Source organism: Triticum aestivum, chromosome 2A, assembly GCF_018294505.1.
Source record: "Triticum aestivum cultivar Chinese Spring chromosome 2A, IWGSC CS RefSeq v2.1, whole genome shotgun sequence".
NCBI classification, from domain to species: Eukaryota; Viridiplantae; Streptophyta; class Magnoliopsida; order Poales; family Poaceae; genus Triticum; species Triticum aestivum.
The window spans coordinates 627,691,925-627,716,546 of record NC_057797.1 but is presented as its reverse complement, the minus strand read 5'-3'; the positions used below and the strand labels follow the sequence as shown (position 1 = coordinate 627,716,546).

The 24,622-nt window shown below is 44.0% G+C and overlaps 2 protein-coding genes and 1 long non-coding RNA gene across 4 annotated transcripts; 1 reads left to right on the top strand and 2 right to left on the bottom strand.

Moving 5' to 3' along the window:
- Positions 1-9,770: 9,770 nt before the first annotated feature.
- On the bottom strand, positions 9,771-19,024 carry LOC123189876 (uncharacterized). 2 transcript variants are annotated; one of them, XR_006496025.1, is made up of 4 exons: positions 18,876-19,024; positions 17,170-17,520; positions 14,994-16,600; positions 9,771-10,295 (listed from the first exon to the last, which is right to left on the bottom strand). It is a non-coding gene; the product is annotated as an uncharacterized lncRNA (long non-coding RNA). The 2 variants fall into 2 exon arrangements; XR_006496026.1 differs by having other exon boundaries at positions 17,170-17,532; positions 18,876-18,983.
- Positions 13,244-18,380, top strand: LOC123189875 (UDP-xylose transporter 1). The gene is made up of 8 exons (XM_044602393.1): positions 13,244-13,344; positions 15,029-15,171; positions 15,293-15,477; positions 15,553-15,620; positions 15,976-16,108; positions 16,405-16,566; positions 17,229-17,501; positions 18,070-18,380. The coding sequence occupies exons 2-8, from the start codon at positions 15,057-15,059 to the stop codon at positions 18,154-18,156; spliced, it is 1,023 nt and encodes a 340-aa protein (XP_044458328.1). The 5' UTR covers positions 13,244-13,344; positions 15,029-15,056; the 3' UTR covers positions 18,157-18,380.
- Positions 19,025-19,513: 489 nt separating the features above from the next.
- On the bottom strand, positions 19,514-22,085 carry LOC123189874 (pentatricopeptide repeat-containing protein At3g53360, mitochondrial). The gene has a single exon (XM_044602392.1). It carries the CDS (start codon positions 21,975-21,977, stop codon positions 19,707-19,709), a length of 2,271 nt encoding a protein of 756 aa, XP_044458327.1. The 5' UTR covers positions 21,978-22,085; the 3' UTR covers positions 19,514-19,706.
- Positions 22,086-24,622: the final 2,537 nt, after the last annotated feature.

Here is a 24,622-nt window from a genome sequence, read left to right as displayed (position 1 = left end):
CCAACTTGACAAACTATCGTTGTGGTTTTTGATGCGTAGGTAAGATTGGTTCTTGCTAAGCCCGTAGCAGCCACGTAAAACTTGCAACAAACTAAGTAGAGGACGTCTAACTTGTTTTTGCAGGGCATGTTGTGATGTGATATGGTCAAGGCATGATGCTAAATTTTATTGTATGAGATGATCATGTTTTGTAACCATGTTATCGGCAACTGGCAGGAGCCATATGGTTGTCGCTTTATTGTATGCAATGCAATTGCCCTGTAATGCTTTACTTTATCACTAAGCGGTAGCGATAGTCGTAGAAGCATAAGATTGGCGAGACGACAATGATGCTACGATGGACATCAATGTGTCGCGCCGGTGACGATGGTGATCATGATGATGCTTCGGAGATGGAGATCACAAGCACAAGATGATGATGGCCATATCATATCACTTATATTGATTGCATGTGATGTTTATCTTTTATGCATCTTATCTTGCTTTGATTGACAGTAGCATTATAAGATGATCTCTCACTAAATTTCAAGATAAAAGTGTTCTCCCTGAGTATGCACCGTTGCCAAAGTTCGTCGTGCCTAGACACCACGTGATGATCGGGTGTGATAAGCTCTACGTCCACCTACAACGGGTGCAAGCTAGTTTTGCACACATAGAATACTCAGGTTAAACTTGACGAGCCTAGCATATGCAGATATGGCCTCGGAACACTGAGACCGAAAGGTCGAGCGTGAATCATATAGTAGATATGATCAACATAGTGATGTTCACCATTGAAAACTACTCCATTTCACGTGATGATCGGTTATGGTTTAGTTGATTTGGATCACGTGATCACTTAGAAGATTAGAGGGATGTCTTTCTAAGTGGGAGTTCTTAAGTAATATGATTAATTAAACTTAAATTTATCATGAACTTAGTACCTGATAGTATCTTGCTTGTTTATGCTTGATTGTAGATAGATGGCCCGTGTTGTTGTTCCGTTGAATTTTAATGCGTTCCTTGAGAAAACAAAGTTGAAAGATGATGGTAGCAATTATACGGACTAGGTCCGTAACTTGAGGATTATCCTCATTGCTGCACAGAAGAATTACGTCCTGGAAGCACCGCTGGGTGCCAGGCCTGCTGCTGATGCAACTGACGACGTTAAGAACGTCTGGCAGAGCAAAGCTGATGACTACTCGATAGTTCAATGTGCCATGCTTTACGGCTTAGAACCGGGTCTTCAACGACGTTTTGAACGTCATGGAGCATATGAGATGTTCCAGGAGTTGAAGCTAATATTTCAAGCAAATGCCCGGATTGAGAGATATGAAGTCTCCAATAAGTTCTATAGCTGCAAGATGGAGGAGAACAGTTCTGTCAGTGAGCATATACTCAAAATGTCTGGGTATAATAATCACTTGATTCAACTGGGAGTTAATCTTCCGGATGATTGCGTCATTGACAGAATTCTCCAATCACTTCCACCTAGCTACAAGAGCTTCGTGATGAACTATAATATGCAAGGGATGGATAAGACAATTCCCGAGCTCTTCGCAATGCTAAAAGCTGCGGAGGTAGAAATCAAGAAGGAGCATCAAGTGTTGATGGTCAACAAGACCACTAGTTTCAAGAAAAAGGGCAAGGGGAAGAAGAAGGGGAACTTCAAGAAGAACAGCAAGCAAGTTGCTGCTCAGGAGAAGAAACCCAAGTCTGGACCTAAGCCTGAAACTGAGTGCTTCTACTGCAAGCAGACTGGTCACTGGAAGCGGAACTGCCCCAAGTATTTGGCGGATAAGAAGGATGGCAAGGTGAACAAAGGTATATGTGATATACATGTTATTGATGTGTACCTTACTAGAGCTCGCAGTAGCACCTGGGTATTTGATACTGGTTCTGTTGCTAATATTTGCAACTCGAAACAGGGACTACGGATTAAGCGAACACTGGCGAAGGACGAGGTGACGATGCGCGTGGGAAATGGTTCCAAAGTCGATGTGATCGCGGTCGGCACGCTACCTCTACATCTACCATCGGGATTAGTATTAGACCTAAATAATTGTTATTTGGTGCCAGCGTTGAGCATGAACATTATATCTGGATCTTGTTTGATGCGAGACGGTTATTCATTTAAATCAGAGAATAATGGTTGTTCTATTTATATGAGTAATATCTTTTATGGTCATGCACCCTTGAAGAGTGGTCTATTTTTGATGAATCTCGATAGTAGTGATACACATATTCATAATGTTGAAGCCAAAAGATGCAGAGTTGATAATGATAGTGCAACTTATTTGTGGCACTGCCGTTTAGGTCATATCGGTGTAAAACGCATGAAGAAACTCCATACTGATGGACTTTTGGAACCACTTGATTATGAATCACTTGGTACTTGTGAACCGTGCCTCATGGGCAAGATGACTAAAACGCCGTTCTCCGGTACTACAGAGAGAGCAACAGATTTGTTGGAAATCATACATACAGATGTATGTGGTCCAACGAATGTTGAAGCTCGTGGCGGATATCGTTATTTTCTCACCTTCACAGATGATTTAAGCAGATATGGGTATATCTACTTAATGAAACATAAGTCTGAAACATTTGAAAAGTTCAAAGAATTTCAGAGTGAAGTTGAAAATCATCGGAACAAGAAAATAAAGTTTCTACGATCTGATCGTGGAGGAGAATATTTGAGTTACGAGTCTGGTTTACATTTGAAACAATGCAGAATAGTTTCGCAACTCACGCCAACCGGAACACCACAGCGTAATGGTGTGTCCGAACGTCGTAATCGTACTTTACTTGATATGGTGCGATCTATGATGTCTCTTACAGATTTACCACTATCGTTTTGGGGTTATGCTTTAGAGACGGCCGCATTCACGTTAAATAGGGCACCATCAAAATCCGTTGAGACAACGCCTTATGAACTATGGTTTGGCAAGAAACCAAAGTTGTCGTTTCTGAAAGTTTGGGGCTGCGATGCTTATGTGAAAAAGCTTCAACCTGATAAGCTCGAACCCAAATCGGAGAAATGTGTCTTCATAGGATACCCGAAGGAGACTGTTGGGTACACCTTCTATCACAGATCCGAAGGCAAGACATTTGTTGCTAAGAATGGATCCTTTCTAGAGAAGGAGTTTCTCTCGAAAGAAGTGAGTGGGAGGAAAGTAGAACTTGATGAGGTAACTGTACCTGCTCCCTTATTGGAAAGTAGTACATCACAGAAACCGGTTTCTGTGACACCTACACCAATTAGTGAGGAAGCTAATGATGATGATCATGAAACTTCAGAACAAGTTACTACTGAACCTCGTAGATCAACCAGAGTAAGATCCGCACCAGAGTGGTACGGTAATCCTGTTCTGGAAGTCATGCTACTAGATCATGATGAACCTACGAACTATGAAGAAGCAATGGTGAGCCCAGATTCCGCAAAATGGCTTGAAGCCATGAAATCTGAGATGGGATCCATGTATGAGAACAAAGTGTGGACTTTGGTTGACTTGCCCAATGATCGGCAAGCAATTGAAAATAAATGGATCTTCAAGAAGAAGACTGACGCTGACGGTAATGTTACTGTCTACAAAGCTCGACTTGTCGCAAAAGGTTTTCGACAAGTTCAAGGAATTGACTACGATGAGACCTTCTCACCCGTAGCGATGCTTAAGTCTGTCTGAATCATGTTAGCAATTGCCGCATTTTATGATTATGAAATTTGGCAGATGGATGTCAAAACTGCATTCCTGAATGGATTTCTGGAAGAAGAGTTGTATATGATGCAGCCGGAAGGTTTTGTCGATCCAAAAGGAGCTAACAAAGTGTGCAAGCTCCAGCGATCCATTTATGGACTGGTGCAAGCATCTCGGAGTTGGAATAAACGCTTTGATAGTGTGATCAAAGCATTTGGTTTTGTACGGACTTTTGGAGAAGCTTGTATTTACAAGAAAGTGAGTGGGAGCTCTGTAGCATTTTTGATATTATATGTGGATGACATATTGCTAATCGAAATGATATAGAATTTCTGGATAGCATAAAAGGATACTTGAATAAGAGTTTTTCAATGAAAGACCTCGGTGAAGCTGCTTACATATTGGGCATTAAGATCTATAGAGATAGATCAAGACGCTTAATTGGACTTTCACAAAGCACATACCTTGACAAAGTTTTGAAGAAGTTCAAAATGGATCAAGCAAAGAAAGGATTCTTGCCTGTGTTACAAGGTGTGAAGTTGAGTAAGACTCAATGCCCGACCACTGCAGAAGATAGAGAGAAAATGAAAGATGTTCCCTATGCTTCAGCCATAGGCTCTATCATGTATGCAATGCTGTGTACCAGACCTGATGTGTGCCTTGCTATAAGTCTAGCAGGGAGGTACCAAAGTAATCCAGGAGTGGATCACTGGACAGCGGTCAAGAACATCCTGAAATACCTGAAAAGGACTAAGGATATGTTTCTCGTATATGGAGGTGACAAAGAGCTCATCGTAAATGGTTACGTTGATGCAAGCTTTGACACTGATCCGGACGATTCTAAATCGCAAACCGGATACGTATTTACATTAAACGGTGGAGCTGTCAGTTGGTGCAGTTCTAAACAAAGCGTCGTGGCGGGATCTACATGTGAAGCGGAGTACATAGCTGCTTCGGAAGCAGCAAACGAAGGAGTCTGGATGAAGGAGTTCATATCCGATCTAGGTGTCATACCTAGTGCATCGGGTCCAATGAAAATCTTTTGTGACAATACTGGTGCAATTGCCTTGGCAAAGGAATCCAGATTTCACAAGAGAACCAAGCACATCAAGAGACGCTTCAATTCCATCCGGGATCTAGTCCAGGTGGGAGACATAGAGATTTGCAAGATACATACGGATCTGAATGTAGCAGACCCATTGACTAAGCCTCTTCCACGAGCAAAACATGATCAGCACCAAGGCTCCATGGGTGTTAGAATCATTACTGTGTAATCTAGATTATTGACTCTAGTGCAAGTGGGAGACTGAAGGAAATATGCCCTAGAGGCAATAATAAAGTTATTATTTATTTCCTTATATCATGATAAATGTTTATTATTCATGCTAGAATTGTATTAACCGGAAACGTAATACTTGTGTGAATACATAGACAAACAAAGTGTCACTAGTATGCCTCTACTTGACTAGCTCGTTAATCGAAGATGGTTATGTTTCCTAACCATAGACATGAGTTGTCATTTGATTAACGGGATCACATCATTAGGAGAATGATGTGATTGACATGACCCATTCCATTAGCTTAGCACCCGATCGTTTAGTATGTTGCTATTGCTTTCTTCATGACTTATACATGTTCCTATGACTATGAGATTATGCAACTCCCGTTTACCGGAGGAACACTTTGTGTGCTACCAAACGTCACAACGTAACTGGGTGATTATAAAGGTGCTCTACAGGTGTCTCCAAAGGTACATGTTGGGTTGGCGTATTTCGAGATTAGGATTTGTCGCTCCGATTGTCGGAGAGGTATCTCTGGGCCCTCTCGGTAATACACATCACTTAAGCCTTGCAAGCAATGCAACTAATAAGTTAGTTGCAAGATGATGTATTACGGAACGAGTAAAGAGACTTGCCGGTAACGAGATTGAACTAGGTATTGAGATACCGACGATCGAATCTCGGGCAAGTAACATACCGATGACAAAGGGAACAACGTATGTTGTTATGCGGTCTGACCGATAAAGATCTTCGTAGAATATGTAGGAGCCAATATGAGCATCCAGGTTCCGCTATTGGTTATTGACCGGAGACGTGTCTCGGTCATGTCTACATTGTTCTCGAACCCGTAGGGTCCGCACGCTTAACGTTACGATGACAGTTTCATTATGAGTTTATATATTTTGATGTACCGAAGGTTGTTCGGAGTCCCGGATGTGATCACGGACTTGACGAGGAGTCTCGAAATGGTCGAGACATAAAGATCGATATATTGGACGACTATATTTGGACACCGGAAAGGTTCCGGGTGAGATTGGGACAATACCGGATCACCGGGAGGTTACCGGAAACCCCCAGGAGGTATATGGGCCTTAGTGGAAAGGAGGGGAAAGGAGCAAGGGAGGGGGCGCCCCCCCCCCAAGCCCAATCCGAATTGGGAGGGGGGCCGGCCCCCCTTTCCTTCCTCCCTCCTTCCTCTTCCTTCCCTCTCCTACTCCTAATAGGAAAAAGGGGAGTCCTACTCCCGGTGGGAGTTGGACTCCCCCCCTTAGGCGCGCCACCCTCCTTGGCCGGCCCCCTCCTCCACTCCTTTATATACGGGGGCAGGGGGGCACCCCAGAGACACAACAATTGATCATTGATCTCTTAGCCGTGTGCGGTGCCCCCCTCCACCATAATCCTCGATAATATTGTAGCGGTGCTTAGGCGAAGCCCTGCGACGGTAGAACATCAAGATCGTCACCACGCCGTCGTGCTGACGGAACTCATCCCCGACACTTTGCTGGATCGGAGTCCGAGGATCGTCATCGAGCTGAACGTGTGCAAAAACTTGGAGGTGCCGTAGTTTGGGTGCTTGATCGGTCGGGCCGTGAAGACGTACGACTACATCAACCGCGTTGTTATAACGCTTCCGCTTCCGGCCTACGAGGGTACGTAGACAACACTCTCCCCTCTCGTTGTTGTGCATCACCATGATCTTGCGTGTGCGTAGGATTTTTTTTGAAATTACTACGTTCCCCAACAGTACGTGTGTTGAACGCGGAGGCGCCGTCCGTTCGGTGCTAGATTGGATCTTTCGCGATTTGAGTTCGTGCGAGTACGACTCCATCAACCGCGTTCCTTGCAACGCTTCCGCTTAGCGATCTTCAAGGGTATGAAGATGCACTCCCTCTCTCTCGTTGCTAGCATCTCTTAGATTGATCTTGGTGACACGTAGGAATTTTTTTGAATTATTACTACGCTCCCCAACACCAGTTATGTTGTGACATTTGATAGCACACAAGGTATTCCTCCGGTATCTGGGAGTTGCATAATCTCATAGTCGAAGGAATATGTATTTGACATGAAGAAAGCAATAGCGATAAAACTGAACAACCAATATGCAAAGCTAACGGATGGGTATTGTCCATCACGTCATTCTCCTACTGATGTGACCCCGTTCATCAAATGACAACACATGTCTATGGTTAGGAAACTTAACCATCTTTGATTAACGAGCTAGTTTAGTAGAGGCTTACTAGAGACACGGTATTTTGTCTATATATCCGCACATGTATCAAGTTTCCGGTTAATACGATTCTAGCATGAATAATAAACATTCATCATGATATAAGGAAATATAAAATAACAATTTTATTATTGCCTCTAGGGCATATTTCCTTCACATCCACCTTCCCCCTCTCCGCGCCGCCAGTCCAAGCCCATCCACCTCCTCCCTCTCCCGCTTCGGCGCTCTACCCATGTTCCAGTGCTCCGCCATGGTCCGGACTAAGATCACGTACTATGCAATGCTCACGCCGGAGCGTCGCGACGAGATCTAGCGGGAGATCCGAGCGAGACAAGCCGCACACGCAGTCCTCATCGCTGTCGGGCTGCTTGCGGACTCGCCGGAGTCGGAGGAGGAGGAGTTGGCGCCGATGGAGGTGGAGGAGTCGGGCCAGCAGCTGCCGGTCTTCAACATGGAGCAGACAGAGGCGGAGCTCGCCATCGCCCAGTCCGACGAGATGGCGGAGCAGCAGGCCATCCTGGAGTCCATCTAGGATGAGGCCTATGTGGAGGCCAACCGGGCGTTCCTCCAGCAGGAGCAGGCGGACTCCAACGCGCTCTTCGCCGAATTCGACGCGGAGATAAAGACGGAGGAGGCCGGAGCAGAGCAGCCGGAGGCGTCGAAGCTGCAGCTGCCGCCCATGCTGGTACGGAGATCGTCGACATCTTCGACGATGAGTACCTAGGTGATCGACGTAGTACCTGGGTTATTTCATTTGCATGTCTTTATATGGATTTACGAATCTAGTATGAGATGTCCGGATGCAACAAGTAAAATTTGAGGCGTGTCCGATCACTACTCGCGGGCGCGTCCGGTCGCATTCGGAGGCGTTTGAGGGGTTATATTCATCATGTGGTTGTAGATGCTCTAACATGACTTGTACTGGCCATTGTCATTTAGCCGATCACTCCGTGTGCTTCTAAGGCTCGGCAATCTGAATATTAAACATTGTAAAGTTACAGATGTATCTCGTACTTGATCATTTTAATGATAGGCACTGTATGCGCCACCTCATAGTTAAAAGAAAAAACGTCTACGATGACTGAATCCTCTGCAGCCTTAACCATATCTATTCCTGTCAAAGTACAGTACACTGCATGAAATTTCCCGCAAACAACAAGTGCCCTGCACCGCACGGTATGATTCCACTGCAACAAGCACCCGAGAATTCAATTCGATCCAATCCAGTCCGCGTCGTGCTCGTCTCCCGGGGGAAAGCCGACCACGGCAGCGGCGCCATCGCTTTGCTCAGCTCCGTGCACGGGGCACACTGAAAGCGGAGTTAGGGGCCGCCTGGTCGACCGGCCGGTTCGGGTCGGGCCAATGGCCGGTGAGGAGCTGGACCTGGATGGACGGACGACATCTCTACTGCTCCGTTCTACTGCCACCAATACCACCGGTCCGGCGTGGTGCGCGATCTGGAAGGACGCGATCGAGGGGCAGGGGGGGCAACAAGTCAAGGCGCGGCGGCGACACCGCATCGGCCAGGCTTCCATCCGTGGCCGTGTCGGGCGTTGCGTCAGTGCGATGTGCCGCCCGGCCGTGCCCACCAGACGCCGGAACAGGACGGGTGCGAGGCAGTCAAGGCTAGGGCCAGTACGCCTAGCTGGTGCAACGTGGGAGACTGTTGCGTGTGCCGATGCCGGAACCGGAAGGCGGCCAACCAACTGAGATCGTCTGAAACTCTGAATTCTTCCCCTACTACGACAAAAAAAATGCCTCAATCAATCTGCCTTGCCTTTGTACTAACTAGCTTTTATTAATGGTAGTATGATTAGACCGCTCAACTAATAGTAAGTCCGTGAAAGCATGGCTCCGGGGGGCCACTTGACGGAACAGTTTTTTAGTTCACCAAGCGGCAACGTGATGATCCAGCCTTGCTTTGGGCCAAAGCGAGGCCAGGAAACCACCAACAGAAATCCGTGACCGCGGTAGCATTTTTCGTAAGGGAAAAGTCTAAAATAAACCTTAAATTTGTACTTTGAGTCTGAATTGAACCCTGACCTCAAAATCCTTGAAATTGGCACCCTAAACTCTCTAACCCCGGTCTATCCCGGCGTCTTTTTGCTGAAACCTCGTTTGTACTGGGGGGATTGCATATGTAACTGGGGGAGGGGGGAGGGCAGCGCTAGCTGGGCTGGCTATGGGCCATACTTCAATCGTTCTCGCCGCGTGGGCTCTCACCAGACACAACCCAACTAAAGCCTCCTTCATCGATCGGCATTGTGTGTTTGGCAATTGCATTGCTCAGTCGCATGCATTGCGCTGCACAGTGCTAGCAGGATCAATCGATCTCCCTCATCTCCGCTCGACCTTGTACGTTCTCGTGCTCCTTTTACTTGCTGGCTTGGCTAGCATGGCCGAGGAGCAGCAGCACAAAGTGGCGCGCGTCGTGGCGTGCATGATCAGTAAATGCATGTGCTGTTGTTGTAATCAGTTTGATAATGTGATGGTGTGCAGCTGCAACTGCAGGGCTTTGTCTTAGAGCATCTCCAACAGCCGCGCTATGCGCGGCGCGCTAAAATAGATAAAAAAACGATACATAGATATTTCACAGTGTGTACATAGTTCATCATAGTATAGATAGATAAAAAAAACTAGTCCAACACGATAAAAACTACGGTGCAACTAGATAAAAACTACGGTGCAACTCGAACGTGCCGAGGCCGAGGCGGACGTCACCAGACCGAATCTCAGCATAGAAGGCGCCGGAGGGGCACTTGCGGACACCGCGGTAGCCTGAAGATCCCCGGCGGCGCGGCGACATGGTGGTGGCGCATCGGTGGCGGGGCGAGGAAGCGGCAGAGGAATCAGAGGAAGCAGGGAGAGAGCGCGTGGCAATGTGGACCACGTGGTGGGCGCAGCAATTTATAGGCGCGCCGGAAGCGGTGCGCCAAATTTAGCGCGCGACCTCCCGCCGCGCGCAATCGTTTCCCGCGCGCCCGAGTTTCTCGCCTCCGCTGGAGCGCGTGAAAACGTCTCGCACGTGCTAAAATGGCAGTTTACCGCGTGCGCGGGGTTTTTGTCGCCGCAGTTGGAGATGCGCCGTTGCAAAACACAAGCTTCATGGAGTCCCTTTTTCAAAAAATATTCAAAATATATTAAAAAGTTTCAAATAATATTTTTTTCTACAAATACATATGCATGTTCTTCTAGTATGTACAAAATTTCAGCAAATTTGATTATTTGCATAGTGCATAAAAAAGACAATTATCAGTCCCAAAAACAAAAAGGGAAAGACATCTTTTAATTCATGTATTTATCTTTTTTGTGTGCATCACTTTTTTCTAGAAAAACTTTCAATATATTCATCATCAATTATGATAGTACAACGATTACTGACAATAAAAAAAAACTATATCCAAATCCGTACACCACCTAGTGACGACTACGAGCATTAAAGCGAGCTGAAGGCGCGCCACCGTCATCACCCCTCCTTCCCTGGACTCGGGCAAAACTTGTTGTAGTAAACAATCGAAAAGTCGTTGTGCTTTCCCTGTATGTTTATAAAATTTTATACATGTATACTACAAACATATATCTATGTGTATGCTTTTTCCAGATTTTTTTGGATGTGAAAAAAGTATTTTTCTTTGAAGGAAAAATAAAGAGCTCCGTGAAGCTCGGTTGCTGTTTGCACTTTTCGATATCCCGTCCCTTTCTTCACTAGTACTCATCCAGCTCAATCTTTTTTTTATAAACTACTCATCCAGCTCATTCTAGTTTCGAACAAAGTGAGAAGAGTTGTACCTCCTCACTCTAGCAATGCTCGTATTGCTTTAACTCATCCTATTTTTTAACTAATAACAGAACACGATATAGATAACAGCTAGTCATCTTATTTCGCCAGCCAACGCGCACAGAGTGGCGCTCAACCTGACGCGGAGCGAATCCCCACCACTTATGCAATCCCCCGGGCACAAACAAGCTCTTAGCCAAAAAGGGCTGGGATAGACCAGGATTAGAGAGAATAGGGTGCTAATTTCACGGATTTGAAGGTCAAGGTTTGATTCAGACTCTGAGTACAAATTCAAGGTTTATTTTAGACTTTTCTCTTTTCGTAAACTATAAACTACGTACGGTCTACTCACGGTAGCTCGACGGTTGCACCACGGTGCCTTTCTTCAGGGCCGCAATGATCCCAAAACATCTACGCCTGAACAACAAAAATGCTCCTGTGGTGAAAACGGAAACATTTTCACGTGGATTTGGACAGGATCGCAATGAGTTCCCATGCAGTGGAATCACCTAGTACATGCTCTCTCCACTGGAACTGCATTGCACTGCAATCATGCAATGGTAAAAGATCAGGACCGACAGTTCGAGGTAAAATGGAGAGGCCCGCCGATTTGCCAGCTTTTTTAATCGGCGAAATGGATTTCAGGTGATGTGGGGGAGAGGTGGTACGAGTACGAGAAAAAGAGTGAGACCGAAGGCTCACCAAACGGAGGCAATAAAATGGAGCCGCTCTCCGCGGACGGACGTGTGTTGTTGTGTGCGGCTGCTGTTGGGCCGTTACCTTTGCTTGCATTCACAGAAAGCCGGGCGCTTTACAACCACCTGCTGCCTCCTCCCAACCTTGTGCCCCAAGTGACAAAAGGAAAGGGATTCTTTTCTTTTCTTTTCTTTTTTCTTTCTTTCTTTCTTTCTGTTGCGTCAATTATTGGAGATTACAACAGGTTTTGATCCTCTTTTTAGCTTGCATTTGTTTAACTGTATGTATGCAGTGGATGCGCCTTTGTTAGGTCGACGCTCGATGGAAATGATGCGTCTCACCCGTTTGTTCTTGTTTTTCTCTCACCCTTTTTGTTCACCACTTTCACACACAGGCAGTAGCATCTTACTTGCAGTGCTCGCAGCGGGAAAAAGAATTACAGAGGAGCACATTCTCTAGGATGGTGGTTTGTACTACCCTAGTGTCGCCCTATGATTGGAGAAAAGGAGCACTTTTTTGAACGAAAAAGCGCATACATGATTAATCTCAAGAGCATATTCTGTGATGCCCATTCTTCGTGGGTGCTCACCGACACTAGCTCCTAACATACGACGAATATGACCGTACGAAATGTGAAAACATTTGGTAACGTACTATCATTGACACGAAATAAATCATACCACAAAATTCAAATATATATTTGATCTACAGATGGGGAAATAAAAAGACAGATTATGTTTGAAAGCAATCATAAAACCGAAAATGAAGTAATAGTAAATGATAATGGTGGGTGTGAGACTAGAAGCGCTGGATATTCTATCGGCTATACTCTGATCAAGGCTATATTTCACGCATTGATTGAGATCAAACATCCATTTCACATGGTCCTGGGTAAAGTAATAAGGAAACAATGTGCGGCAATAGTTTATTTGGGCAAAAGGAACAAGGGTGATGGCCAGATATGAAAGATGGCATGTGTGAATGGTTGCTGCACTTGTTGCAATACGTTACTAAAATAGAGGGAAAGTGTATATTGCTGATGAGAAAGAAAACTCCATTTATGCTTTATCTCAAAAAGCATTCTCCCTCAAGGCCCTGGGAGGCTGGCACACAGTTTGCTCATAGAAAACCCCATGTCGACTGAGTGCATTTTTGCCAAAAATAAATAAACTTAGTGGACATTTCCTTTCCCAAGAAATTCCTACACATTTGCATGCTAAAATGTTCAGCTTTTTAGGCAACGAAAAATATCGCAGAGTCCATATATTTGCACGCCTATGATATTGATTGCTGTCCGAGTTCATCATTTTAAGTGGACAATCTTGCAGTTCACAGCGTCATTTTCTATGGCTGCGGTGGCCCCAGGCTAGAATCTTTCGTTGGTTGAGAAGGAAATTGTCGTGCACGCTCGTGTAGAAGGAGCATGTTGCACGATGCCTTATAGGCTCACCAAGGAAGCATCCACTCAACAGCATCAAAGCCAGCACCTAACTGCCCACCATACAAACTCACCTTCCCCCCCTGTAAACTCTGAACATAAAAGTGCCTGTCCCTCCCTCCATTCCTCTTCCAAGGAGAGGAGAGCCACCTTACGCTCTCTCATCTCTCTCTGTCTCCCTCTCTCTGTTCTCTCGATACGGAGGGAGGTGTGCCGTTCTTCGAGGAGACGAAGCAGCAGCTGTCGGAAAGGTACGGACTCCCAAGCGAACATTCCTACTGTTGGTTGATCCTAATGTTGCTGCTTCTCAGGTTAATCATGTTTTTGCATTTCTAACTCTGTATGTTGTGCATGCCTGCTTACACCTGAACTCCGTGTTTCTACCCCAATCCCTGGCCAAGTCCATGCATAAGAGCATCATACATATCGACAATGTGGAGATTTATGGTTTCTTTCTTAGCATTGGCAGGATTTGAAGGTTACCCTATCAAGCCAGTATATGATCATAGTATAAGATAACTAAGCAGAGTCTCAAAGACACCGACTTATGAACAGTTCGCGATTTGTCATGGATCGCATAGTGATTGTTCTTCGTAGGGTGCATTATGAATGTCATGATCATGTGCATAGAATTTCAGTTATCCACCTTTGCTGTACATTGTTTAGCTATGCTTATCACTGCCTTGTGAGAAGACAGTACATCCACATGAGCATTGCTTAGCTATGCTAGTTACCTAACTGTGTTCTTCACGCTTTCATGGTCTTTTTATGCTTGGAAAATCAGCTCTCCAAGAAATATACAAACTAATTGATATCAGGGTAAATGTAGCATCCGGCCAGGACTGAAGTGATTATAAATGATTTGTAAACTTCATCCCTCCTAGAACAAAATACAAGAGCCAGTGTCCATAAGATAGATGAATTAGAAAAATATAATAGAATCCCTTTCCATATTAAAAGTGTGAATTCATGGCATGTATTGTGACCATTTTATTCAAAATAAACTCATCTAACATGTTGCTTAGGAAGTGACCAAATCACCAAACACATGGGCTCCCATGTGTTTTTCCTATTCTATTTGGTCATTCAGTTGACATCTTGCTGAAGTATCAATCATTTGAGAGCCACTTGAACTACCTTTAGATTATTGTACCCACCAAGAAACAACCTAGTAGGTGGCAGGTACCAACTCTCCAGATTATATTTATAGGTACAAATAAGCCAGTAGTTAGGTCGAGTATGACGTATAGACTACAGTCTACAGTCATGCCAAAACATAACAATCTCTTCTAATGTTTGCGCTCCATGTTCTGGATCTGATAATTAATTAATATAATGTCTCACTTGCTAGTCATAGCAGTTTTGTATGCTCCATTTGTAATCAGTAATGTGTTAATGATTATCCTGATTTGGTGTGCAAGTAGGTGCTAGTTTATTGAGATGTTGTTGCTGCGAAGCTTGGATCTATGTGACATCTGCGTAACATACTAATATTAAGCAGTACTATAATACAACAAACTTAACGGATGATATCATCTGACTGCTATAATTCTTGTATGTGACTTGGGCCAGCTAAGAATTTGACCCATTCCATTCTAGGACGAACATAGATGGTCATAGTTATTCCTCTCCATAAACATTGATAAGGACACTAACAATATTCAAACACTAACTACCTCCCAAATAACTCGACCAAACATGGACCTTCTCTTCTCCTATTATCTTGTACATCAAGACAAATTAAGTTGGTTTTCCATTTCACATGAAAATAGGAAGGTGTAGTCACATATATCATAAACTAAAGGACACTATCACACCATTGCAACAGAAATTGTATGGTCTCACAAAAGCAATTAATTCAGGCTAACAGTAGGCTATGTTCAGTGTGTAGCATGTGTACCTTGCACCTAACTCTTCATGATAATGTAACTTCAGATAAGCAAGGAAACATCAGCTGGTCAAGATGACAGCTGGTTTACAGCTCGGCGTGATCGGGTCTCTCGCGCTCTCCGTTGCATCTTCAGTTGCCATTGTCATCTGCAACAAAGCTCTCATCAGCACACTTGGTTTCCCATTCGGTCAGTACAGAAGCCTTCATGTTTGCAAGATTCAACAGAACTTAACAACAAACCAAAGGCCATGCATGAATAGATTCAAATACTTGCAATTTATGCTTAACTCTGTTGTTTTCGAATGTAGCTACAACATTAACAAGCTGGCATCTCATGGTGACCTACTGCACCCTCCATGTGGCACAACGCTTACACTTTTTTGAGCCCAAGGCAATTGATGGACATACAGTGATCCTCTTTGGGTTTCTGAACGGCACCTCAATTGGACTTTTAAACCTTAGTTTAGGATTCAACTCCATTGGATTCTACCAGGTAAGGGCTGCTCTATCTAGGTACCATTTTTCATAAACCATGCCGCAAGTATTTTGAATTCAGTATGTTCTGCAGATGACGAAACTGGCCATAATACCTTTCACTGTGCTGTTGGAGACAATCTTCCTGAACAAAAGATTCAGGTTTTTCAATATAAACTCAGTACTTTACCTTAATTAAGGAGTCAACCACTGTAAATTGCACCCCATTTATGATCAGAGCAAAAAGATACAAGATAGATGATGGCACATGCACTATACTAAAGTACATATTGATAATTTGAAACTGGAACAAGAAATTATTGCTAATCCATAGTATTATATATTATATTCAAAGGGGGAAATAACTTTAGATGTGTTCTTTTACAAGCATCAACTTTTGGATCAAACGATGAAAAGCTAATCACGCATAAATGAGTCATTTACTTGTTTAGTTTTTCTGGGCCTATGGTATTTATTTTTATCATCAGTGAGCTAATACCAGTCCAACAACGTGCAGCGAGACTATCAAGCTCTCTCTTATGGTCTTACTTCTTGGAGTAGGTATCGCATCAGTTACAGATCTCGAGCTAAATCTACTTGGGTCCGTCCTTTCTGGCCTCGCCATCGCCACCACTTGTGTTGGCCAAATTGTATCCTACATTTAATACTTTACTCGTCGTTGACATTCCAAAAACTGCAGATTAAAAGAAAAGAATAAGGAAATCTTATTATTCGAAACCTTTTAAATGCAACTTGCAGTAGTCTTAGCAGGTTTTCTTAAAGGCTGGAGAACCATATATGTTATTTGTGAAGCATCAAAATTCTTATTTCTTAGTGCTAGATTCTTTCTGAATTAGGTTGCATTTACTTTCATATAAAAATAGGTGAATCTTTATCTTGTTACTGTAGCCACATGGTATCCTTAACCCAACAACTTTGAATGAAGCTCACAAACACAATACAGAAGAAACTGAAGGTCTCGTCAACGCAGCTTCTGTACCAATCTGCGCCATACCAAGCAGCAATTTTGTTTGCGACCGGCCCGTTTGTGGATCGACTCCTTACAAACCGCAGTGTCTTCGCCCACAAATACACCACTCCAGTTGTGGTATGTTCTGAATATTTCATGCAGTTACAAATATCTGAAAAGAACAATTTTATAATGTCACTGTGAGATCTTAACATTCTTTTAAAAATGCCCGTCAAGCCAACTATTTTGTCGAAATTCATAATGCATGGCTTCTTCGGTGAGGAAGTGACACTCACAATTTGTTCTTTCTAAGTAGCTAGCCAAAGTTCTGAAACCTGACATCAAATAATTTCCTGATCTACCTATCAAGTTGGGACTCCCGACTAAAAATTGTTATAGCCTGAATATACATTTCACTTTTAGTGCTTTTCCATGAAAGAAATGTATAAAATGAAGACCAAACCCAGTGATTTGAAGGGGGGAAAATAAGATAGATTTTATGCATGTAACTACTGCTAGATTTCATAAATGTAAAATGTGAAGTGCCTTACGTTCAAGTTTATTTCAATGGTACATTGATACCTACAGTCCTAAAGAAGTAAACAACAAATTAATATGAAATTGCTCCAGCTGTTACTGCTAGAATGAATCAGCATTTTAAGCGCAGTAGCAGTTGATTGTCATGCTCCTGGGTGAGACATTAAACATATATGTTGCAAGTTAACGCTCTCAGAGATATACCTCAAATTTCGATGGACAATACATGCAACATGATGCTCTTTATCATGAATTATATGCAGGGTTTCATCATCCTATCTTGCTTGATTGCGGTATCTGTGAACTTCAGTACATTTCTTGTGATTGGAACGACGTCTCCAGTCACATACCAGGTGCTTGGCCACCTTAAGACATGCCTGGTTCTCTCTTTTGGCTACACTCTACTACACGATCCTTTCACCATGAAGAACATATTAGGCATTCTGGTCGCCATATTTGGTATGGCATTGTATTCCTTCTTCTCAGTCAGGGAGAGCAAGAAGAAGTCAACAAATGATGCTCTGCCAGTTTCACAGGTTTGATTTTGCCTCCAACCTGGTATCATATCTAAATCATGATTATAATCTTGATGGCACAAAATAGAAGGTAGATCGACGAATGGCAGTTATACTAACAATTCTTATGCTCCTAATCTCAGCAGCAACAGTAAAGAGTCAAATTTCCACGTCAAACAAAATGTAGTAGCAGTTGAATTTTCTGAAATAAACATTCATATTTCAAAAGTTGAGACTATACATCAATTAAAATTTGCATATTGATGTACAAAATTAGTATTTTCTGGCAGCAAAAGCAAGTGATAAGGATTATTATGTGTGCAGGACAGAAACTTTTATGCACATTAGCTGACAAAAGTAAACTCGGACAATTGATAATACCATGCTTCTGCCAATCCATTACCCAATACTGGAAGCAAACTAGAGCTCATCAGTTTAGCTTAATTATATTTATGAATAATATGTGCTCTCTTAAGCATAGTTTTTATGATGAATGTGTCGAGAAAATTGGCAACTCTTCCATGAAATACAGTTCAATTTGCTCCCAAATTTCAGTTTCACTCATTTCATGTTTTTTATGCCTTTGTAGATGCCAGATAAGGAGACTGAACCACTTTTGGCAACCAAAGACGGCAGTGATATCAAGAAGGCAAATGGTGTATCTCACGGCTGCTAAGACTTCCCTTGCTTAGTGTAGATATAGTATGCACGTCTGCTCTTCGAGTTTCAAGGATCTGGAAAGCCATTTCTTTCCGTTCTTAAATTTCTTTTGTAGAGAAGGAAAAGATTTCCATATCGTAGAGTGTATATTTTGACACAACAATTATTATTTGCTTATCCTTTTTCGCACTTAACAGTTCCATCTGAAGGTTTACTGGTGAAGATTGCCTTCCTGTGACATACCCCCGTTTGTCAAAACCCAGTTCTTATATGCTACAATAAGCATTTCGAACACATATTTGTTATGTCAACAGGATGGCATGGTGAGAATTAGACTAGGGACGAGATGTAAAGCGATATAGCCCCATCTGTTTAACTGCATTATTAAAATTTACTTGGAGCTATAAAATGATTAATCCAATCGCTATCTCCAACATGATATTAATCATACAATCAATATCTACAACGATGACCTGTCAGAAATGTTTGTTAGACTGTTACACGTCCTGTGGATTAGCATGCATTGTAGCACAGCTACTAACATCAGAAAGTACACTTTAGCATACTTGTTTTCACATCAAACCTGATAATAGAATGAATCAGTAAAGACGTTTTTTTTTACTATTTACTGCAGGGCAAATCCCCACAGTCCTTTATTAAAATCCAAACAGGAAAAAAACTGTACAAAATATTTACATCCCAAAAGAAAGGAAGAATCTAACTAGGGCTACTTACCTACTGAATACATGATCAGGGTAGACCCTTGATCCAAGCCAATAGCTTTGGCCTAACCGAATCCTTAACCCTATGATGTAAATGCGCATTCCTATAGATCAGCTTTATGTTGCAACTGTAAATCTATAGTAATACCTGATAGACTGCTGGTGACTATCAAACCTTCTGAGGAAAATAATGAGGTGAGAGTCTATTGAATTTTTGAACAGTCCACCGTCCCCATGTTGCTACTACATGTGTCTCTGTTACTCCCATGTGAATTCATTCTGTAATTGTTGTCTTCACCAAATACATATATCCGCAGAACTAGCTTGCATGAGATATGTTACTCTGAACTTCCTTGTGGTAGAACTCGTGCTGACAAGCTGATACCCTTAAAAATGAAAAGCTTCTCAGTGCAGTGGTAGATTAAAAGAGACTGGTCTTTGACCATTCTGTACAGCTCAGACTCTTGACCATAATCCAGTATCTTGCTCCACTACTAAAATCCTACTTAGTAGGACTATGTGGTCATTCAAACACATTTAACTTGCCCTTTATCTATCAAATAACAAGATCACTTTAGTAGCTCTTTCAGGCCTCAGCAGGCTTACTAGGTAGACTGTTCAAACAACCCGGTAAGACATATTTCTCTTCACATATGGAAGCCAAAGGAAAAGCAACAGCTTCTGGTCACAAACTTACCTCTTCTTTCCATCTATTTATGGAAGAAACCAATGGCCTGCTGGACTGCGGATTAATTAATCAAATACAGCACACGGTCACAAAGACCAAGTGTCATACAGCTTTGGTAGGTTGGCCAATTCTAACAAACCCCCAAGAAGACCTGACTCAACCATATTCCATAACCATTTCTTCATCTGACAAATCACTATTTGTATGATCAAAACTAGTATATTGACATGGTAGCTTTGGAACATAACCAGCTTTTATCATTTCCATTCCAACTATATCAAGCATTGTGTAAATTTCCTCAGACTCTGGATGCGATCTGTCCTCTACTATAAAGACTTTTAGCTCCCCCTTTAACTTAACCCAGCTCTTCCCTGGTGATTTCTTAACACCACTGCTTCTCATTGCCTTCTTCAATCTTGCAAACTCATTCCAATCACCAGAAGCAGCATATATGTTGCACAACAAGACATAGGCAGCAGAATGGGAAGGATCAATATTCAAAACGCCTTCTGCTGCCCTCTTTCCCATCTCCACGTCATTATGTGTTTTGCTAGCAGCAAGCAGGGTCTTCCACATCACAATATCGGGCTCAAATGGCATTTGATCAACAAATTTTGCTGCCTCAGTTAGTCTCCCAGCACGTGATAGCAAGTCAATGACACATGAACAATGCTCTCTTGTTGGAAGAATGCCATGTTCAGGCTCCATAATACTGTAGTAATAGCAGCCTTCATCGACAAAGCCGACGCGGCTGCATGCTGTGAGAACCCCAACAAATGTTACATGATTTGGCCTGATTCCCAAGTTTCTCATCCTCGCAAATAAATCAAGTGCTTTCCTTGCATAACCAGATTGGGCATAGCCAACAATCAAACTGCTCCAAGAGAACACGTCACAGTTGGTGCCCATCATTTCAAAGTGCTTTGCGGCATCATCTAAACTTCCACATTTAGCATAGGTATCAATTAGACCATTGCTCAGCATTGTATCGTTCACCAGACCTACTTTGAAGGTGTATGCATGGACCTGTTTCACCATTTCAAGGTAACCCAACTCGGCAGAAGCACTCAGAACATTGTTTAAACTGATCCCGTCCAGACTCGGCACCGACCTCTGCAAAAGGTTGAACAACTCAAAGACTACTTCCAGATGCTGGTGCTGTACACATGCAGTGAGAATGCTGTTCCAGGTGACAACATCACGATCTTTTGTCTCATGAAAAACATCCATCGCAGAGGAGAAATCCATACACCGCGCATACATGCTGAGTAAAGAATTGCATACTGAGACATCCCCATCCAAACCCATTTTGACCAAGTAAGAGTGGATCAATCTTCCATGTTGTAAAGCATCACAGCCCGCACACGCACATAACAAGCCCCTAACGGTAATGCCATCAGGCCTGAGGCCAGAGTCTCTCATATCAGAGAACAGTACCATAGCCTCACTAAGGAGACCCTCAACAGAGCAAGCATTGATTATTGAATTCCAAGAAACCAAATCTGGAGCATCAATCCCATAAAACACTTTCCTTGCAGACTCCAATTTCTTGCACCGGGCATACATGTCGCTTAATGAACAACCTGCATATGAGTTACAGTCCAGCCTATACTTCACAGACAAGCTATGAATCTGCTTCCCATACTCCAAACTACCCAGAACCCCACAAGCCCTAAACACGCTTCCCAAATGGAACTGATTAGGATGATGCAGCCCCTCAGCAATCATCTCCCTGAAAATCTGCAACGCCTCCATTTCGCACCCTTGCTGTGCAAACCCTGCAATAATGGACCCCCAGGAAATCAGGTCTTTCTCCCTCATCCTCGTGAAGAGCAAGTACCCATCCCCAACGAAGCCGCTCTTGGAGTACATCGTGACAAGAGCATTCTGCACGATCAAGTCATTTCCAGTCTCAGACTTCATAGCCTGTGCATGCACCTGCCTTCCCACAACAGCGTCCCCAAGCTCTGCGCACGCACGCACAGCACTACCGAGCGCAAACTGGTCAGGCGCAGTCCCCGCCCGTAGCATTAAAGAGAACAGAACGAGAGCATCAGTGGAGCGTCTGTTCTGCACGTGGGCCGCGATAACAGATGCCCAAGAGACAGGGTTCTTGGCAGGCATTTCGTCGAACACCAGGCGGGCAGAGTCTGGGGCAGCGCACCGGCCGTACATGGTGATAAGGTGGTTGTTGAGGACAGTATTTCGGGCAAGTCCGGCATCAGGGGATGCAATCAAGTGGTGGTGGACGAGGCGGCCCTGGCAGAGGGAGCGGAGGCGGGAGCATGCGGCGACGAGGGCGGCGTATGTGGCCGCGGAGAGAGGAGCGGGAGCGGGCGAGGAGGGGAGCGATTGGAAGGCGTGGAGGGCGGCAGAGAGACGGCCGGAGTGGTAGAGCTGGAGGATGGTGCCGTTGGGGTTCTGCATCTGCGGCGGTTTTGAACTCGCAGTTGGAGGCGACGACCGGCACCCTGGCGGGAGAGATTGGTAAAATGTTTGGAGACGACGGCCGGCTAGGTGACGATCAGGAGCTCAGGAATGCATATGTGCCAGTATCATCACAGCATCTCTAGCAGATCCAGTATAACCTCGTCGGCTCTTACAATTTTTATCGATTTTGTCTAAATAGATTATGTAAAAAAAGTGACCCGTAAAAACCCGGCTCAGCCGCTATATTACCGTATCCGGCATGTTTTAGGGTTTCTATCCGTCAAATCCCCCAGCTTCCTCCGTTACAATTCCTCTCTCTCCGGCACCAAACCCACCGTGTGTGTCATGAACTTAACATGACAGATGCCCTAGCAAAAGGACTTAGGTGTGAAGCCATCACAGCTAGGTTAGCTCGAAGGGGTTAAACGGGACAACGACACAGAGAGTTACCCAGATTCGGCCCCTCTCAACGAGGTAAAAGCCTACTCCTGCTTTAGGTTGTATTGCTTGAGTTTCGATTATCAGAGAGCGATTACGCTTGACCTAATTCTCGATTGGTTGTTACTTCAGTTAACCCGCCGCCGGGTCACCCATACAGGTTGATGCCCGACGGTTTACAGAGTCCGGCCGGCTCACACAAACGTGACCGGCTCGGTTTCTAATAAGCTTGCCTTACAATAAAGTTAAATATATGGCGTCTCATCCCTTTGGGCCTTAAGTCGCCTCTGGGTCTTGGGCCTTCAATAAGCCTACTTCATGAACCGTCATCTTCATGTCTTGGGCGGACTTCTTCATCTTTTAAGCCGCCAGCAGCGTGACCCGGCCCCTCCTGGGCGGGTCATATTCAATAGTCATATCCCCAACATTAGGCCCCAGGTTGATTTGAACTCATTCACATCAATAAGCCTGCTTCACGAACCGCCATCTTCATGTCTTGGGCCTCGTCGGACTTCTTCATCTTTTAAGCCGCCAGCAGCGTGACCCGGCCCCTCCTGGACGGGTCATATTCAATAGTCATATCCCCAACATTAGGCCCCAGGTTGATTTGAACTTGTTCACATCAATTTTCAGTATTTGACTTAGCAGAATCTTCCATCGTCAATTCTTTATCATTTCATTATAATCCGCCATGACGTCACATCTCAGAATTGTGTTAACCCACCATGACATCATCTCGCATTAACTTCGCACGAAGCCCTGGATATCTCAACAGATCTTTTATCTTTAATGGACCTCTCGAAAATCAAGGCGTCCACACAGCCACATAATCATTTTTCGGCCTTCTCGATTCCCGCGCATGCCATCTATCCACTTCCTTATAAATAGGGATAGGGGGTCCTCCTTTTCACTTTTACCCCTGCCTCTGCCTCTTCTTCTCCTTCCTCGCGACAACGGACGCCTCCGGAGCTCCGCCGCCCACGTCGACTTCATCAACCTTGGCCGCTGCATCAACCTGACCTCGACCAGAAAACGGTGACGCCCCTCCGCTGTTCATCAGCATCCGCAGGTACTTATTTTGACTCATATAAGATCTGCACTAGGGTTTGCTCAGTTCATCGGAGTTCTTCGCCATTCTTCCTCTTCCTTCTTTAGATTATATATTTAGATCTGAACTCAACATCAAAGTTATGCAGTAGTAGTTTTAGCATTCATTTTCAATAGCAGAAGACACCCCCTCTGTAGAAGACCTCATCTGAACACACGAGCTCTTCTGATGCCGCCACCTTAGGTTTAGAATTTATTTTATTTTCTGAACCGATGTAGATCCAAAATCATAGCACCAATCTGTGGAATCTGTTTGTCCATCACTTAACAAAAAATCACTTACATATCTGTGATACGTCTCCAACGTATCCATAATTTTTGATTGCTCCATGCTATTATATTATCTATTTTGGATGTTAATGGGCTTTATTTTACACTTTTATATCATTTTTGGGACTAACCTACTAACTGGAGGCTCAACCCAAATTGCTGTTTTTTTTCCTATTTTAGGGTTTCGAAGAAAAGGAATATCAAATGGAGTCCAAACGGAATGGAACCTTCGGGAACGTAATTTTCTCAACAAACGCGATCCAGAAGACTTGGAGTGGGCGTCAAGAAACGATCAAGGCGGGCACGAAGCAGGGGGCGCGCCCTCCACCCTCATGGGCCCCTCGTTGCTCCACCGACGTACTTCTTCCTCCTATATATATTCACGTATCCCCCAAACATCCAGGAGCACCACGAAAACCTAATTCTACCGCCGCAACCTTCTGTACCCGAGAGATCCCATCTCGGGGCCTTTTCCGGAGCTCCGCCGAAGGGGGCATTGATCATGGAGGGCCTCTACATCAACTCCATGGCCTCTCCGGTGATGTGTGAGTAGTTTACTTCAGACCTACGGGTCCATAGTTATTAGCTAGATGGCTTCTTCTCTCTTTTTGGATCTCAATACAAAGTTCTCCTCGATTCTCTTGGAGATCTATTCGATGTAATCTTCTTTTGCGGTGTGTTTGTCAAGATCCGATGAATTGTGGGTTTATGATCAAGTTTATCTATGAACAATATTTGAATCTCCTCTGAATTATTTTATGTATGATTGGTTTATCTTTGCAAGTCTCTTCGAATTATTGGTTTGGTTTGGCCTACTAGATTGATCT

Bases quoted from the DNA above. Each gene is read 5' to 3' on its own strand.
- LOC123189874 (XM_044602392.1), bottom strand. From the start codon at position 21,977: ATGCAGAACCCCAACGGCACCATCCTCCAGCTCTACCACTCCGGCCGT.
- LOC123189875 (XM_044602393.1), top strand. From the start codon at position 15,057: ATGACAGCTGGTTTACAGCTCGGCGTGATCGGGTCTCTCGCGCTCTCC. The intron at 15,478-15,552 runs GTAAGGGCTGCT...TATGTTCTGCAG, and splicing joins ACTCCATTGGATTCTACCAG to ATGACGAAACTGGCCATAAT. The intron at 16,567-17,228 runs GTATGTTCTGAA...AATTATATGCAG, and splicing joins AATACACCACTCCAGTTGTG to GGTTTCATCATCCTATCTTG.